Here is a 17882-nt window from a genome sequence, read left to right as displayed (position 1 = left end):
TTTGCCGCAAATCAGTGTCCAATTCCCTAAGGTCCTTGTTCCGTAAATTACTGTTGCCTAGCAACGGTTCACTGGCGTGGAATACGTTTCCATCAGATCTTTTGTGACGACAGATCGGTTGTTGGAAATGCTTACTTCTTTAACAAACATATAACAGTGGCCGATTTCTGCATACAGTTTGGATTACTTTTAATCTTGTATGTCTGTAATATATTTTTACTTTGAACTTGGAATGTAAAGCAAGAATGGCTGAAGATTCAAACATTATTAGTGCGGAGGTGAGCAGTTTGCACTATAACCTCATGCGAATGCAATTACTTATGCATGGGTGGCAATGTTAAGGTTGAATAAGCATAGATGTACGATCTGTTGCTAAGGCAAATTTGAGCGACCTTCAGGCAGTTTTAGTATGTTTCAGGGTTTTTAGTCTGCAAGTCAGTTGGTGTTGGTGAGTGTTGTTGGAAATTTGCTGAAAAAGTAACAAAATATTGAGGGAAATTTTGTGGAAAAAATGAACATCAGGACATTTTCTCATTTAAGTTTTTTTTTGTTATTCTCGCGGTTCATCTACGCCAGTGGTTCCCAACCAGTGGTGCGCGAACCACAATAGTACACGAAAGGCATCCAGGCGCACGCGAGAACATTTGACAGGAATGTTTTCTACTGGAAAAAAAACCTACACATCTGTTACGCAGCTACGTGACATGGCATATTTGGAACAGAAACAGTCAGATCACGTGATTGACGTTCGGAACCCTGCTTTACCTTTTTGTTTAGGGCGATGTATCTCATTTCAAAGTACACAGATGCTGCCAATTGTTTTCTCACGCGATTCGATTTCGTTTCCAATGTGATATAAATTTCCAAGCACATTGGTCGCCTTGCATAGGTATTTGCTAGACAACTACCTAGCTCCCCTAGGCCATGACTGCTTTTTCGGAAAACTTTTGCAAATGTCTTGTCTACTTTTAGTAATATTGTTTACTGGCACGTGTATGTAGCGATGTTTGATGTCTATTGCGGAATAATATGGACAGGAACTTAACCGTTCGCATGGGTAAACAAGGTTTGCTCAAAGCACACATGTATGGAACATTTTGCATGGGAGTGTAGACTCTGAACTCCTGGCCTGCGAGCATAGGCGTCGATTTTTTAACGTTTTGTAAAATATTAAGGGTAACTTTTCCAGGTTTTAGAAACACGAAAAAAACATTTCGTCAGTCGTATCGCCTTAAACATCGGCAAACGACGCAAATTCCGTTTCGTGTCACTTTATTTTTACACCGAATCATGTTGTTGTAGCAAGTTTTAAGCACTAATTACGGACCCCTTACTGAAAGCGGCACATTTTGTTTCACTCGGTCTAATGCAGATGTAGTAATTATAAAATGACTTATAAACCTATGTGCAAAAGAAGTAAAAAATAGTGTGTGCTTGTACACACCCTGTCTGCAGCTTGCAAACTTATAAACCTATTACGTAACAATGCCGATTCTTACCATTATGCTACAACAGTTGCTGCGCTATGCAACAATCCACGAGGCACTTGTGTTTGTCATGATTGTGACGGTGATAATACAGGTCGTTTGAAACTAGCTTAACGCATAGTATAATGCATGTGGTTTTTCTGACAACAATTTTGAATTTAAACGAAATCCAGGGGTAACAATGCATATGTTGTCACCCCTGTTTGTTGGTGAGGGGTGACATGTCACCCCAGTCACCCCTAAATCGACGCCTATGCCTGCGAGGGCTAAGTAAAGGGTAGAGCCTACTTTTGTTGAAACACTCCTTTTTCCTTTGACGTCACAGGCAGTAACGACAGTTTTCTATAGAAATTCTGCGATCAACAACACAGCCAACAATGAACGTTAGCAACCACTTACCAACCGTTTTTTTAGCTGGTCACGTTTCCTTATGACAGCTTAATTTGTAGCCAACAAAAGAACATTAACATTTAAGCTAAAATTATCTCCTGAAACTGGTAAATAAACAATATAACTGACGCAAACCAGTATTTTACCCTACCAACAGTAACAAGCAACAATGGCATTCGAAAAGAAGTGTTACGCATTAAGATCATTGTTACGCCACTATCAATTACAACGTGGTGATGTAACACAGAGTGTTGTATATCTACGATCCTCCTTTGCAGCGTGTAATTACTTGCAAACAATAAACTACGGTAGAAACGAACAACAAACAGAAGGAGAAAACTCACAAAACATTGTTGCCGAGGTAAGCTTGTTGTTCTTGAATATTGAGATTTGCTGTACTGGTGGTAGAGGTTGGAGAAAATCATTTGTGAGTGACAGGTTTTATTTACACGTAACGAAACACATGTGGGCAGCTTAGAGCAGTTTTGGTTTCAGAATATTTCAACGACCATGCTGTCTTTTTGGACAATTAATATTAGTGTGTTTGGTAACTTTTGTTAGTTCCATTCCAGAACCTGCACCTACATACTGGTGACGTACATCACCATCAGACTGTGGAAGAACATCATCACCATCACGCCCATTATCATGAATCAACAATTGAAGAATCAGAAGATAAACGAGGTATGAGAGTTTTACTAGGGAAGTTTGGAATACAAATGCTTGTATTCAAGTCGAAACCCAACTGATTTGGCATTTGTATTCGACCATTTGGAGATGACAAAATTATTAGCTTAATGCGACTCATTTAACAATATCTGTGTCTTACCCCAGCGACAACATAGAATCGGATTGACCATATTATGTGACTTAGACCGTTAGACTCTGATTAAACAACGTGGACATCATCACATTAAATTGTCACTGCAGATTATTTTTCACTGAATTCTACATTTTTGTTTATGGTTGCCAGCAATTTTGCTACCAATGAACAGTTAGGTTGCCATGCATGATACATTGCAATGGAAATCTGGTGCTATCTCGTGGAACGCAAATTCATGTAAATGTACATCGTTTGCTTTCATGTAATGGGTTTATGTAATTTCTGAAATTGTCAAGCACCTAAAACTCCATTGCGGAGCATGGGTCAGACGCAGAGGTGTGAATTTGGCTGTTTTAACTAAGTCCTGATCTTCTGGGGCGTGTTCTTAACGATAACTAATTTTACTCCGTGAACAGAATGCGTTTACGAATTATAGCACAAGAGTCATATCAATGGAATTTAAAACTGGGTAAACGAGTCCGTAAGATAGTGCGACTGAGCAAGAGCAATTAACATATATACCACTTAGATAGAGACTGTCTGAGTTCCAGTAACGGTAGATGTTGGGGGCTGTGGGCGTGCATGTCTTGGTTGTCATAGCACCGACCTCTGCCTTTTAGGAAAGTCATATTCCGATTGAAATAAGAATGTGTCTGACTTCAGCATTTAAGTTGAAAACATGCTGTCCGTGACCTTTTTGCGTGAAAGGTGTAAAAAAGTTTTCAGGCACTATTATGTGTTTAGTAATTTGTGTTTGGATCCAGATGCTCGGGAGCTCTCACTTCCCTTGTAGAATCATGATGAGAATGCGATCATTTTTGTCTACTTGAACGAATAGTGCACTTTACAGCTTGTCAGAATAATGCATTTAACAGGTTTCGCAAACTGTGTGTGCCGCGAAAAATAGATGAAAGAGTTTCGACGGAGATATGAAACCATTCTACACATGCGCTTATATGTTGCCACTGCAAACATTCTGGTTATGTGGCATCAAACCATGAATTGTTTCAATAGTTTGCTCACAACTCATAACCTCGTGACATCACAAATAACCTACGTAACCATTTTACAAACCACTTGAGGACAAGTGTTGGAATATTTCGGTAGCAGTGACAAGCGAAACTGTGCAAACATACGGGAAGTAAAAGTGTTTGTGAAAACGTTTAAATCAGTTGGTAGATACGACAGTACAGGGACAGCTATTTCCAATATGGATTACGGTGGACAGAAGATTCCAGTTTACCGTATCTAGTGTTAAGCCAAACTGTCAAATGAAGCTACGGTGCCAGTAAGTTACCAAGGCATCTTCACACCGATCACATGGGCTTAGAAAGTGAGGATTACTTTTCACGCTTGTTTGGCCAACATGTAAAACAAACACTGTAGCTAAAACACCTACGTTTGTCTACGATGAAGCTTTTTTTGCTGACTGTGGAACGGAAACACTCTCATACAATCACCAAAAGTTCTTTCTCTGAAAAAACACAAAATACACAACTTTGTTAAAAAAATCTGGCTTGTTTCCCATGTTTTGCTGAGTGATTATGATTTCGATTGATTTACTTCCCGCTCATATGTTCGCGTCCACTTTTTCTGCACACTTTCTTCACACTAGGTTTCGCCAGGCCGGACAGTTTAGAACTGGGAACATAACTAGTAGAAAACCAGAATTTTTTTGCCGTTCGACGCAGACATAAGTCTTCAATTATTCTGCAGATATAACCTGAAGTTTAAACCGCCTTTTTAGCTCAATTTTATACAGCACACGTTACCACGTAGCTACCTGACTTAACACGCCCAAAACTCTACTTAAAACTACCAAAAACTGGCTCAAATTCCCCCAAGCAACAACACATGCATACGTGCTCACTCAACCGTAAAATTGACCCCAATGCTTCACTGATTGCTTTGTGACGTCCTCCTTCTGTGGTAACAGGGGATTAAATACAAGGTGGAAATTTTCCGCCGCCAAATTTATTTTGATAGAAATTCCAATATGCGTCCTTTAGCGGATTTTGTTTTTTTATCCTCCATAAAGTGTACTGCATTGTGGGTAAACATACAACAAATCAGGGAGTCACAACTCGAAATTTGCCGGTAACAACTAAATACACTCTGTGATGTTTGTCGATGTCATCTGAAATTATGTTTGTTCCTACCCCTACGAAGCAGAGAAGTTCCATAAATTGACCTAAAATAAGAGTTAGATCAACTAAAACTTTGGAAATGAGCATTTGAAATGAAAATATAATGATACATTATACGGTTGGCTAAAAAACTAAACAGCAGACAATTTTTTTCCCGTTTTTGTACTTGGTGATTTTATCACTTTTCTGTGGCATTAGACGTTACCATTACAATATAATTTGACAGATAAACACTAATCCTCAATTTGCGTTGTGGTTATGCAGCATGCTGCACCAAAATTAAACCAGCCAAACATAGATGCTAGAGCCCACTGTTTTGTGTAAAAAACCACTGTAACATGCATTCATTATATGAAAAACCTGTTTAAAAATTTGCAGAAGAAAAGTTGCAACAGGCATTTGATGAAATCAAAAAATATCAGCTTGAAAATCTTGATCCAGATGTTGTCCCTTACAGTGAAGAGTTGAAAAAGGTTGAAATACCAGAGGTTCAACCAACACTGATAGATATTAATATTTACAAAGGAATTGATCCTCAAAAGGAAAATGAGTTTCAGCCATCGACAAGCAAGGGGGACAATGATCGATTTGTTGGTGAACACATCAAATTTCCCCAACTAGTTTCAAGCTTTAAAGAACAAAAAAAGCAAGGCATATTTCTAGCTTTTCTTGGACCGGCTGGATGCGGCAAAACCACTCTTTCAAAGAGATTATGCAGGCAACTAGAAACAGAAGATCACTTAGTGCTTCATCTTCAGTTCATGTATTTAAACTACGGCGATAGAAAGCTTACTTTGCAGGAGCTTCTGCTGGATAACCAGTTCAACCATGCTTCACAGGAAACACTCAGTTTGGTTTTCCAATGGATGATAAAGAACCCAGAAAAGTGTGCTTTTATTTTTGATGGATTAGATCAAGCAACCTGGACACTAGAAAACATGGCACCTGTAAATGAGAAGTATCACACTCCCTTGCCAGTACAACAGCTTGTTGCAAACCTTTGCAGCAGGCAATTTTTTCCAAAATCTAAATTGATTTTTACTTCTCGACCCCACTCATTGCTATCAATACCATTACGACTCCGACCTAAGCCAACAATTTATGTCAGTGATCTTTCTCCTGAGGATGCAAAGACAGTGTTTGATAGTTACTCTGGTGATAAAGCAAAGGAACTGTGGAGCAAACTTGCGACTAAATCTCCACAATTGCTTGATTTATGTCGCAATCCGATGCTTTTACAATTTATTGTTTATGCTGGGTTATTTGGTGAGGTGCACAGTGTTTCCACTATAACTAATGTATTTGATGTTGTTTTGCAACAACTTGGCCACTCTGAGCAAGCAAAAGGAGAGAAATTAGAAAACCTTAAGTTGCCACTTAGCCAAATGGCATATGAAGGAATGGTTCGTAAAACCGTTGTGTTCACACATGATGACCTTCAAAAAGTAGGTTTAGAAGATGTAAAAGTACAGGATGTAGTGTTCAAAATGGCAAAGTTCTCCTGGTTTCCCAGTCGTAGAGTCTTTGATGGGAGAGATGTTCTCTTCTACTACCTTCATCAAGTTCTGCAGGAAATGTTTGGTGCATACTACATTTCTATGTTCATGTCAGATGAAGAATTTGATCAAATCGTAGACGATTTGATTTACAAACCCCATTGGGCAATGGTTCGTCGTTTTGTGTGTGGCCTTTTGCTCGGACACAAACCAGGTATGTGCAGCACATTGGAAAGTTTGTGCTTTAATGACCATTATTTTTATTTTATAATTTTCAATCAAAGACTCTGGAAGTGGACGTAGTGAAACCAGTTCAGAATCTGATCCTGTAAATAGTGCTGTCAGCGGTATGACAATTTCCAAGATACATAAAATCCGTCAGTACTGTATTTATTTGGTATTTGTGTATCAAAAATGTGTTTCTGTTATCTTTTTTGCTGACAAAACTTAGCCGATTGCATAGCATTGAACTTAAATATAACTGATAGAAAAAGAAAGATATATGCTATACCATATATTGTGACTCATTGTTTTACAGCTTGCACAGGAGGTTTGGATTCAACAAATGTAAAATCTACTTCATCCAAAACATTGGATGGCGCAACAACTTCCAAGGCCCAACATTCAAAACAGTCGCTGGAAAATGGTGGGAAAGTTTTCAAGGCATAAAACTGTTTGAGTGAAACATAACATATCAATATTTCTTCCTTTTTGGAACTGTTCAAGGCATATGCCGTAGCATGCAATTTCATAACGATGCTAGCAAACCACAGGTTTAATTGGCATTTTTTAGATGGAATTTGTCTATGTTGCAATTTTTTGTGCACACCACTCAAAAAGCCCTTACAGGCTGAGAACCACTGGAACAATTATTTAAAAATTTTACTAGAATTTCAACAAATATTTGTACGCTGTTTCATCAAGGCACCTGTAAGCAGATGGTAGCCCAGTATATCTTGTTAATGATTTGTAATACACATGTTTCTACAGCTGGTGAAACCTCCACTGCTGCAGCTGAACTTGAGGTAACCACAAAACCTCAAATAGATGGTGGTGAACTGGGACATTTAGAAAGTAAGTTCTGCCCTATATACCGACATTGCTTAATTGATTTTTAGTGCAAGTACTGAATTATTCCATTTTTGTAACACAAAATACTTTCGTATTTATTATATCCATTGTTTTGCATAAACCTGTGGTTTTGGGCACTTAAATTAATTGTCAAATGGTATGAATATTACAACATTTCACATATGTAAACATTTTGAGAGCTGCAGACAGGGTGTACATGCACTGTTTCGACCTATGATGTCTCGTCAGTGCAGCTGTTGACTGTGGCACTGTGCTAGCTTTTACACTAGCGGGCACACTGATTTCCACTTTGTGGTACCTTTTGGTCAACGTCGATCCATTGGGTACCTTATACTGGGTACCAAACAAAATAGACAAACCACTGGTGGTTTGGAAAATCAGTGTGACTGCTTGTGTAAAAGCTAGCACAGTGCCACAGTCAACAGCTGCACTGATGAGACCTCATAGGCCGAAACAGTGCGTGTACACCCTGTCTGCAGCTCTCAATTATTATGGCTTTTTTTAAACATTTTGCTGTTGCTGTACTTGAAACAGTCAGTAAGAATATTTATTGATCTCAATGGCTCCAAAAATGCCTCTTTTTTATTTGCTCTTGAAATGGACTCCTGGTGTGGCTTAAAGCAGTGGTTAGCCCATGAATACAGCATAGCTGAATTAATTCCATTTTCCTAGTAAAGCAGGATGCACAATTTAAGGATTAATGAATTTTTTTAATGTTAAAACCTGTTTGCAAAGTCATATCAAAAACCACTGGCAAACCAAATATGACATTCGTGTTGTATGCATCCCTGCTGTAAAGTCCAACTGGCGAACTCCCACAGACAGAGCAGTGGCCTAGAATGCCCAGGTCCAGCTTGGTTGTTAAGCCACTGTAACCTACTTTATTTATTGTCAAAATTATCAAGTAAGGCCTTCGCATTGGGGTAACACTTATGGTGTACATAAGTGCCATTAAATTGCAGTTATTACCTTCATTGTTTTTTACAGGTGATGGAAGTGATTCCAGTCCAGAAACCTTGCCATCAACCTCCGTCAAGACTGCTTCCAGTGATCCAGCATCCTCCACACTTAACAATGAGGAACAAATGCATGGTAGTCAGTTACATTAAAAACAATCTTTTCTTTTTTCTCATCTAAACATAAGAAAATCATTCGGCTGTAATAATTGTAACCAGCAAAGTAATACAAGGCATTTAGGTGCAAAAAGTTCGGACAAAGAAACTATTGCTAAAGTTAAGATGCTGCTGTTATGTAACATATTTGTTTTGTTGCACTTGTCTGCATTGACAGGCCCTGAACGATTTGCAAAAAAATGTTTACAATTTGTTACACAACGTTGCTTTACGCGAAAAGCTTGCTGTTAAACTTTTACATACTTTCCACTACAAGTTACCATTATATTGGGTAAACGGGCATCGTGGTTTCGAAAGTCTCACATCTCATTACGCATCTAATATACGCAGGTTATATTTGTGGAAAACGCACATTGGGAGTTTAAATAATTCTCCCATCCAAATACATGGCTTCTATTTTTGCCGTAAATGTTGATCTTGTTATTTTCAGACAAACGTGCTAAAAAGTTGTTGAAGAAACTTTCGAAACACCTGCGGGAAGAAAGACCCCGTGGAAGGTATTTACATGGATACGAGTTACGAGGTTAATATTTATTTCCAGTCTGTGTGATGCGTGTTTGTAAACGTAACTATTACGTCACAGTAAGCATTGTGACGTCGCAATTCCATTGTTCTTATAGAAGAGAATGGAATAAAAATGTTTTGTTGAGGTTGAAAGTTTTAAAGGAAGGTCGCATATTTTTTGTCGGATAAAGTTTATGTTTTCCTTCCAGAAAGTTAATGTTTTTGTATTTGATTAATTTGTTGGATCTTGTCTTGTTTAAATCCGATTAAAAGTGAAGAAATCTTGTTTGAAGTTTGCAAAAAAAGTTTTAGTGATTTAATAAAACTTCCGCCATGTTTGTTTTAATAAACTTGTCCCTGTTTCAGATTTCCTCGTAGATTTACAGGAAGTTGACAAAATATTTAGAGATGAAATCGCCCTCTCTTGTCCTCCGGGGATGAGTTTAAGCAGAATCCCACTGAAGATTTCGGATGTTTTCGCTCTCGCGGATTTCCTCCCACGGATTCGAGAACCCGGTTTTGGGCTGACGTTGCATGGATGCGAACTTAATTCCGAAACTTTAAACATGATCTGTGAAGCGATTATGAAGATGGAACCCAAGGTTGGTTTTCATTATTTTGAGAATAAATATTTGTTTAAATCCATGCTATTTTTATGAAACTTATTTTTTTTAATCAAAAGTGAAAACATGGAGTTAATTTTAATCCGGTTTTAAGAAAAAAAATCTGTTTTAAAAAAAGTTTGAAACAAAGATTTCCGACCAATTTTTATATTTTAAATAGTTGGGAAATCTCGACCTGAGATTCAACAAGTTTGAACGAAAAGATGTTGGAAATATTTGTCGGATTCTCCCTAAAGTGGATGAGAAGTTGTGGCTGCGTGGATGCGGATTCGATTCCGAATCTATTCGAGTCTTGGAAGAAGAGATTAAAAAACTGGAAAACCCGGTAAGAATTTGTTTAATTTATATTTGCATTAAAACATGGTTTTGTTAATTTTGATGAAATTAAAAGTTTTGTAATTTTTTTTCAGCCGAGAGTTGAGGGTTTGGATCGTCAGTAAATATTCCTTCCTCGCATCCGATGGAGACTTCAGTGGTCCGGATTGAAACAAAACACGAGACTTCCAGAATTATTTGTGTGTTTTTTGTGATTTGTTCAAAATAAATGTTTTTTACTGTAAATAAAATTGCTGCGAAATATATAAAGTGAAATATGTCTGGAGCAGAAAGTGAGACGAAAGCTTTCCGACATTTTTATTCCAGTTTTCAGAAGAAAGAATACCAGGGGTTGTTTGTAGAATAGAATGTTGTCATGTAGGAACGTAACAGACGGATCTACTTGGTCTTGGAATAAAATTAAAACTTCAACTGTCTCAAAATATCTTATTTTTGAATGAATTGGTTTTAAATGCAAGAAATCTCATTGCAAATGAAGAGTGAAATTCCCACAAACTGACAACGTCCATGAATCAAGTTACAAGAGAATATGTTGGTTAATGAAGTAAGTGTATGTCTTGTATTGGTCTGTTGTACACAAATACTTACTTGCAATTTAGTTGTGCGCTGTGTTAATGTTGGTTGCTGGGTTTATTTAAAAATGAATCCTCGAGTCAATCCAGATAAGAGAGAATCATAGAAGAAATTTTACCTAAAATCTGAATAAAAAAATTAATGAGAACAAATTGTCGGCTCCAAAAACCATCACTAATCCACACAATGAATTGTTGCTGGAAGAAGTCCTAGTCATCATGCTGACCCCAAACTAAATTAATTTGTAACTTTTGTCAACAGAAATCATATTAAGTGAGTTGCAGACTGGACGACTGGGTCAATGTTTTGATCTGTTAGGTCACATCAGTGCAACTTGATGTTGGCTCGTGACAATTTTTCTCGCCAAACAACCAGTCAAAGATTTCCACAAACACTGGATGCAAACCTCCGATGACAATCGAGGTGAAAACCCTATGTCCATGTAAAAGCTAAAACCAGTGGTGCCGTCGGGCTCCATGTCACAGTAAATTATATATATATATGCAGGGCTTGTGAAATTTTCTGGAAAAGATAGTTGAATTTTTTGGGGAATTTAAGCTTATACCAGTGGTTCTTAACCAGTGTCAGTGCAGCAGGGGCCAGCAACATTTTCAACATTACGCGTGTGTTTATAAATTATGTACGTGCAAACCAGAGTATGTTGCCCTTATCTTGTTACCACTGTGTTGCCACCACCTCATTACTTATATCATTATATAAATTTTATTGTGTAAATTTGTGCAATTCTTTGGCATTTATCTTTTTGACGTATCTTTGCGACGCAAGCCAATCCCGAACGCATGTAAAAGTACTGAAGTATGAACTGATAAATCACTTGGCATGCCATGAATATTAACCTCATGTGCCAGGGGTTGCCGACCCCCTCCATAGAGCGTTGTCAGGGAGTCTGCCACAACCTCTAAATACTCACTCTAAGTGATTTATAAACCCCTATTTTTCATAAAATGTTTGTGCAGTTTACAATATGAGCATAGATGTATGTAAAACAGTAGAAGCAAGTAACAACCTGGTTATATGGAAAACACATTGTGAATTTCACCCCGTACTTTAATCTTGACAGGAACAGATTTATCAAAACATCAAAGATGTCAATGACTTTTCTGACTGCTTTATGTGCCAGGACTAAGAGGTCTAGAGTCACTGAATTAGATGATTGACCAACACAACGAATCCCAGGAAATTTTGATGTGAACAAGAGGTCGCATTCAAAAAAGTTGGGTTCCCACAAGCGGTATTTAACTTTGTTGTATGTAAATTTCAATGAACGATATACAGAAAACTTATGTGATACTTTTTCCTTGGTATTGATATTGCTATATTATCACGTGTGTGTGTAACTATGCCTATATAACATTATTTTGCTGCATAAACTTTACAACAATAATTTCTTGTAGCATTATTAGACAACTATTTTTTTTGTTTTATTACATTATAACCATGTTATGTTTGGCTGTCATAATTATGCATTTGTTTGAGATTTGCCAAGTTTCAGTGGTACTCTAGTTGCAGGTCGACAGTGGTCCCAAAACCTTTCATTTTCATTTATCCACCAGGTTGCACTGAAGAATAAAACATCACCAAGGCAACATCAAGAATATTCAAATCCCTGTGTGGTCAAAACAAGCAGACAAAAAAAAAATATCATGACCTCTAATTTTCACAAGGTCACCAACAACATGTCTGCCCTACATTGAATCCTTGTAGTTGGTGCAAAAAAGGTTAGATCGACTTTGTTGATAAAGAAAGAGCAAACACATTTTTGATTTTATGTTGACCCCTACATTTGTTGAGTGGAATTTAATAAAAGTATGTGCTGGATGGCTCTTTATGCAGACTAAAACATATTAGATGAAACCAAGCAGTTTAGATTAAAAAGGTCTGACTGTAGTTGTTGTTTCTCGAATTTATTGACAAAAGCAAAAGAACCATCAAAAAAAAGATCTTTATCTAAAACTCGTTTACAAACATTGATGCTTTTAATTGCAAAGTCATTAAATACCATTTCTGTTTTTGCAGAGTCATAGCGATGCCAACCTGACGATTGGAAAATAACGCCTGGAAATAATGGAGTTGTTGTAAACACCAATACTTCTCTGCAAGGATATCCTGGGTAAAAAACACCTAAAATGTAATATTAGAAGTTAAACTCCGATAGAATGCAATCTTACTCATAACAGAAAATGACAATGAAAGATGACAAACATACGGTAAGCAGTATTGCTTTTAATCAATGCAAAAACTTTTGCATAAATGATATTTTGTAAATTGTCTGCGACAAGGTTATGTTTTTATAGTTGACCTTCCCCACCATTGATATAGGTCATTGTTATTTAATTGTTACAAAATAATGAAGTATTAATTAATAATATTATTGATTATATTTTGACATTCTGTGCAAGTGTGCAAGATATGTGATATTCACATAACATCAAGAAAACTAATTTACTTTTTTGATTTCAACAGGTTTCCATACATTGGAGACATCCACTAACATGCTGTAAACCCCACACTTGACATTACCTTCTTACAGCTTGTAAGTGTTTCTTGTCTGCAATCTGTTTCATAAAGAGCATTGATTTGCAAATAGTATTACAAATAGAGCTGTTTCCATGGTGACAGGTTAACCAATGAGACCAGCGATCGGGGCCTGGGGTGGGATGTTACAGGTTACTACAAATCAAAGGATTCACATGACATAATTATTGAAGAGGAAAACCTCACTATGTGATCATTCCCAACTATACTATTGCAAATCATTCAAGTGGAAAGTCCACGGGGACAGTGTCGTTCTACACAAGATCTCACTTTTTCCAAATTCTCCCATATAATCAGTATGTCAGCTTGGATTTTAGTACAGAATCACAATTTTATTCAAATGAAATGTTTGCCTATTGGACAAAAACAGTTTTTGTCACAATATGAGTATGGAATATCTGGTTGGGGAATGCGGGGTGCAGGTAGTTTTCTATGTTTCTGGATATAATTGTTCATTGGGGTAATGTTAAAGGAAAAATTATACAAAGCACATGTTACTTGAAAACTTTTCGGTGTGGTACAAACTTACCCTATTTCTTTTATCTTTATGTATTAACACTGCACAAGATACAAGTGACATCCATGACAACAGTAATGAAAGGGAAAATCGTATTTCATTTTTATAAGAATGAACAAATCTCTATTTTACAAAAAGATTGCCACTAGTTGGTGCCAGTGAGCATATTCGTTAATGAGAATTGCAGTCGCCTACTTGGCTGTTTGAACCTGACAATGTTTACTGCAGTAAGAGTGGAAATTTTCTTTTTCCACTTTAGTTACTGTATGGTTAAATCGAGTCATTCTTGTTTATCTGAAAATATTTCCACAAACAATTTCCAATCTTGTTTTTCAGAACGACGACAATTTTATAGTTTAGAAAACCAACAAGGCATTTAATTGAACGGGATGAAATCATTTCAAACAAAGCATCGTTTTCAAGATTTCTGATTGCGCCTTAAAAGCGTAGCCTATTTTTAAATATCAGGCTGCTGCTCAAATCTATTTTAACTAAACGTCACTGCTGAAGGTATGAATAACAAAATTGTAGTTTTAAACCCACTTATTTCATTGCAGAATGCTCATTCCAGCCCCTGTATCAACCAGGAAATTCGTACGGGACGTTTTGTCCCACAAGTAAAACAGTTTGCTACATATGGCGGAAGCTACAGCAGCAAGATGCGGTCGGGGCCGATTCGTTTCCCTGATAAGTAACAGGGTGCATAGGTAACACCGACCAGCTATATTCTGGGTTACAAATAATGAAAACACATGCGCTTGGCAGTTTTACGTGTTGGCGATGAAACAGTTTCTTTCGCTGTGCTCGCGCAACTACAAAAGCCCCTTATTTATGAAAAAAGCTTGTGGGTTTTCTGCTTTACAGCAGCTGATAATTCCACATGTACTTGTGAGTGGATGTTGGCAATCGAACGACTCGTTCCTCTCTCGTTTAACTGAAAGGATAAGGAAGATTTCTTTCTTATATATTGTTAAACATTGAACATCAACTTACATTACGATGGCAATTTTTGTGACCAAATACATATTGTAGGGATTTTTTATTGTCATATTTTTAACTTGGTCATTCGAAACAGCTTTTACATTTACACCCCGTCTTTCAACTTGCGCTACTTCTTCGAAGTCTACTTTGTCGCGTAATCGCAGCAATTATCTCTTTGTTCATGCCTCGACTCTGATATCGCCCGACATATTTGCGACTTTTCCTGCAAACAAAGAGATTTGGTCTCAGAGATCCTAATGTTCGGTCTAACTCAGATCGCAATGTGAGCTCATTGGTTACAACATTTTGTCTCCTAGATCCCAACATGTGGTTTCCTTACATCATGGTTTTCGGCCCCAGATCTTGGTTTTGGTCACAGACCGAACTTAGTCCAAGAACAAAGACCATCGTTGACGGGAACTGCAGCCAGCATGGTGTCAGACCGAAAATTTCTTGACAGACTTGATGCTGGATTCGCGGAGATGCAACTCCGTCAAACCATCCGAACCCTTCAATATCTTTAGGTGTTAACCAGTGTTGCGGTGCCCTTGGCAGTTCGGCGGGCGTGACCCTTTGGTCCCGGACAGAGCACCAGGCGGGAATTTCTACAATAGTCCGTAAGTCACAAAGCGCTCCGGTCAACAGAAACCGATAAACTTTATTCCGAAGGCGCTGTGGTTTCTTCACATGCGTAGGAACAGCGACCAAAAATACAAAGAAATTAAATACACAATGGTCTTTACTGAACTACTATGAGATCAGAGTTTTCCAACAAATCATCTTTTTTTATCACCGTAAACAAGGTTAACGTTATTTACCAAGAAGTAATACAGAACAATAAATAATGCCAGCTTACCGTGAAATCGTAGGCAGCAAAAAACAACTGGCCATTAAATTTGCCTAAAATTGTCCATATTCATTTTGAAAAAAATAAGGTTTAGCAACCGACAGCAGTACATGGCAACTAACTAAGACGAAAACAGGGACAAAGGCTTGTGTGACGTAACAACGATACATTGTGTTGACGTCAAAACTAGTGAATACCCAGGCGAAATAGATGTTTTAGTGTTATTTCTAGGTTCATCCGCTAGACGGCGCTGCCAAACCATTTTAAATTTGCCATTGGTCGGTGGGAAAGGTTCTAATGAACCGTGGGGTTTTAAACTTCCGCTACCTGGCTCGTTCTGTGTCTGGACAGTTTTAGGTGTTGGTGAGTGTAGGTTGTGCGTGAACCAGTGTGATATGGGGTTGGTGGGGTAATTTGGTGATGTTGGGCTATTCTCACATGCGGTGCCTGCTTTGAGAACTGATACAAATTTGTAAAACCATAGCAATTAAGTTACAAGCAGTCAATTCAAAATGTACTGATCTTCTTTAGGCCAGAAGATCAGTACATATTAAATTGCAATATGCCTGGCAGCAACAGGAATTTCATACAAGACGTCAGTTGCATCATTTCAACGCATGATGCCAAACGGCGGAAACAAAAGTTTTTTCTTGTCTGCATTCTTCAATATTGGCTGGAATAAATTAACCATAGTGTTGCTTACTTTGCCTGGCACTGCTTACTGTAGTGACCACATATGTGTACTTCAGTATTTTTTTCTGTCATCTACAATACTTTAGTTCACTTTTATGTTTTTAAATACATGCATAAGTATATGTGTGTATATATACCAAAGTGTATGAGTATTTCCAACTAGGTGACAGAAAAAAAAATACCATCCTGCTGACTGAGATGTCAAATGAACCCATGCCAATTCCAGAATGTAAACAATGAACTGGAGCAAAAACAATTTAAACCCTCATTGCATCTTAAGGCCGCATATCACAATTAAATCCTATAAATTGAGTTTTAGAGGTCATTTGCCTTCGTGCACCTGGTTACAGAAAAAAAAAACAGCCCTGGGGGGCCACCAAAAAAGTTACAAGACATCTAATTCTTAATGAATCGTGTAGAGGAGGGTTGGTGGCTTCACTTAATCGCAAATGAAGGTAACTTTCTGTGATTCATTTTTTTCACAAAACAAACCTGCATTTTTTTTTGCTTTTTTGGCCAACAGAGGGTCAAAATGCCCCCGGGGGAGTGGTTAAAGTAGTTATCTCGAATATAATTTTGACCAGAATTTAGACAAGGGTCGGGACTAACAGAAAATCACAAATTGACCATACTTTCTGTGATTCATTTTTCCACAAAATCAACCTCAATATTTGGGTAGTTTTTCAGCTACATGTTCAACAGCATCCTGTGTCAATTTACTGCCTGACTAATAACCCTGAAAACCATAGTAAAACTGCCCCCAAACACGCTGAAAATCGCCCTGGCAACAGCCTGTTCATCTGAGCTCATTCAACCAAAACACCGGCGCCCATGCATGACCCATTGCATTGTTACACATAATTTTACTCTATTATGCCAGAGTTCGAGAAGGGCATTTCCCAACCAAGAAAGTCTTTTCCATAGAAATACAGGGATGCGGCCTTCACTGCATACAAATTGTTGCGGCAGCAGCGCAACACAACCGGAAGGCCGCCTGCCACAGGAGATAAATAAACAATTACTGATTTTTATCAACGGCAGTCTGCTTTAAACGCACAAATCTCTTCACCAAATTGTTTGTAATATTCGTGAGAAATGTGGTAACTGAAAAATAAAAATTAAACACCGTTACAAAATTAATAGAAAATAAACACTCTGTATTCCCACGGTTACTATGGCATGTCGCTAGTGAGAGAACCGGTTGCTAAAATACTTGAATCCCACCACTGCATACAGCGATACAGTAGCAATATCCTTCAAACTTTTACGAAATGAAATGAAAAAAGAGGAAAAGTTCGCGTTTATATACACAGACGTTGCCCTCGAAAGTAAAAACTATAGAAATTATAACAGAAAAGCAATAATGCGGAACAAATGACAAGTGATGCGCGAAACAGAAAAGGGCCAGAAAAGAAAGTCGCACGGCAGCAACAAGGATCCGCTTCAGTTGTTGGGCGCTTTTTACGCCCAATTGAGCCTGTTGTGTTGGGCGTATGCGCTATTTTGTTGCACCTTGCGCTTTGGGCGTGTTTTGGAAATTCAAAAATTCGATTGTTTGTTCATTAATTATGTAAGAAAATGCTGTCTCAGTCTTATTTCTATTGAATACTACAATCTGACCACGCAACGAAATATGACGTCATAATCATATTGTATTGACGACTGTGGTGAAAATAATGCAGTT

The 17882-nt window shown here is 37.7% G+C and overlaps 2 protein-coding genes and 1 long non-coding RNA gene across 7 annotated transcripts; all 3 read left to right on the top strand.

Moving 5' to 3' along the window:
• Positions 1-93: 93 nt before the first annotated feature.
• On the top strand, positions 94-9096 carry LOC145908834 (NACHT, LRR and PYD domains-containing protein 1a allele 5-like). Its single transcript, XM_082996156.1, has 8 exons — positions 94-278; positions 2450-2561; positions 5226-6557; positions 6628-6690; positions 6882-6989; positions 7334-7417; positions 8423-8527; positions 8999-9096. The coding sequence occupies exons 1-8, from the start codon at positions 246-248 to the stop codon at positions 9094-9096; spliced, it is 1935 nt and encodes a 644-aa protein (XP_082852282.1). The 5' UTR covers positions 94-245.
• A 366-nt stretch (positions 9097-9462) lies between these two features.
• LOC145909139 (uncharacterized) lies at positions 9463-10551 on the top strand. Its single transcript, XM_082996456.1, has 3 exons — positions 9463-9674; positions 9856-10020; positions 10106-10551. The coding sequence occupies exons 1-3, from the start codon at positions 9510-9512 to the stop codon at positions 10133-10135; spliced, it is 360 nt and encodes a 119-aa protein (XP_082852582.1). The 5' UTR covers positions 9463-9509; the 3' UTR covers positions 10136-10551.
• Positions 10552-10871: 320 nt separating this feature from the next.
• LOC145909100 (uncharacterized) lies at positions 10872-15385 on the top strand. 5 transcript variants are annotated; one of them, XR_014403082.1, is made up of 6 exons: positions 10872-11027; positions 11686-11856; positions 12179-12343; positions 12642-12832; positions 13089-13158; positions 14235-14714. It is a non-coding gene; the product is annotated as an uncharacterized LOC145909100 (long non-coding RNA). The 5 variants fall into 5 exon arrangements; XR_014403081.1 differs by having other exon boundaries at positions 12642-13158; XR_014403080.1 differs by lacking the exons at positions 10872-11027; positions 11686-11856; positions 12179-12343; positions 12642-12832; positions 13089-13158 and adding exons at positions 13170-13582; positions 14976-15385 and having other exon boundaries at positions 14235-14384.
• Positions 15386-17882: the final 2497 nt, after the last annotated feature.

The sequence above is a fragment of the Ascidia mentula genome, chromosome 7, assembly GCF_947561715.1.
Source record: "Ascidia mentula chromosome 7, kaAscMent1.1, whole genome shotgun sequence".
NCBI classification, from domain to species: Eukaryota; Metazoa; Chordata; class Ascidiacea; order Phlebobranchia; family Ascidiidae; genus Ascidia; species Ascidia mentula.
This window is presented reverse-complemented; position numbering and strand designations above follow the sequence as displayed.

Excerpts from the sequence above, each read along its gene's own strand:
- LOC145908834 (XM_082996156.1), top strand. The coding sequence starts at position 246 with ATGGCTGAAGATTCAAACATTATTAGTGCGGAG. Across the intron at positions 279-2,449 it reads CAAACATTATTAGTGCGGAG|AACCTGCACCTACATACTGG; the intron begins GTGAGCAGTTTG and ends GTTCCATTCCAG. Across the intron at positions 6,990-7,333 it reads AAAACAGTCGCTGGAAAATG|CTGGTGAAACCTCCACTGCT; the intron begins GTGGGAAAGTTT and ends ATGTTTCTACAG.
- LOC145909139 (XM_082996456.1), top strand. The coding sequence starts at position 9,510 with ATGAGTTTAAGCAGAATCCCACTGAAGATTTCGGATGTTTTCGCTCTC. Across the intron at positions 9,675-9,855 it reads TTATGAAGATGGAACCCAAG|TTGGGAAATCTCGACCTGAG; the intron begins GTTGGTTTTCAT and ends TATTTTAAATAG. Across the intron at positions 10,021-10,105 it reads TTAAAAAACTGGAAAACCCG|CCGAGAGTTGAGGGTTTGGA; the intron begins GTAAGAATTTGT and ends ATTTTTTTTCAG.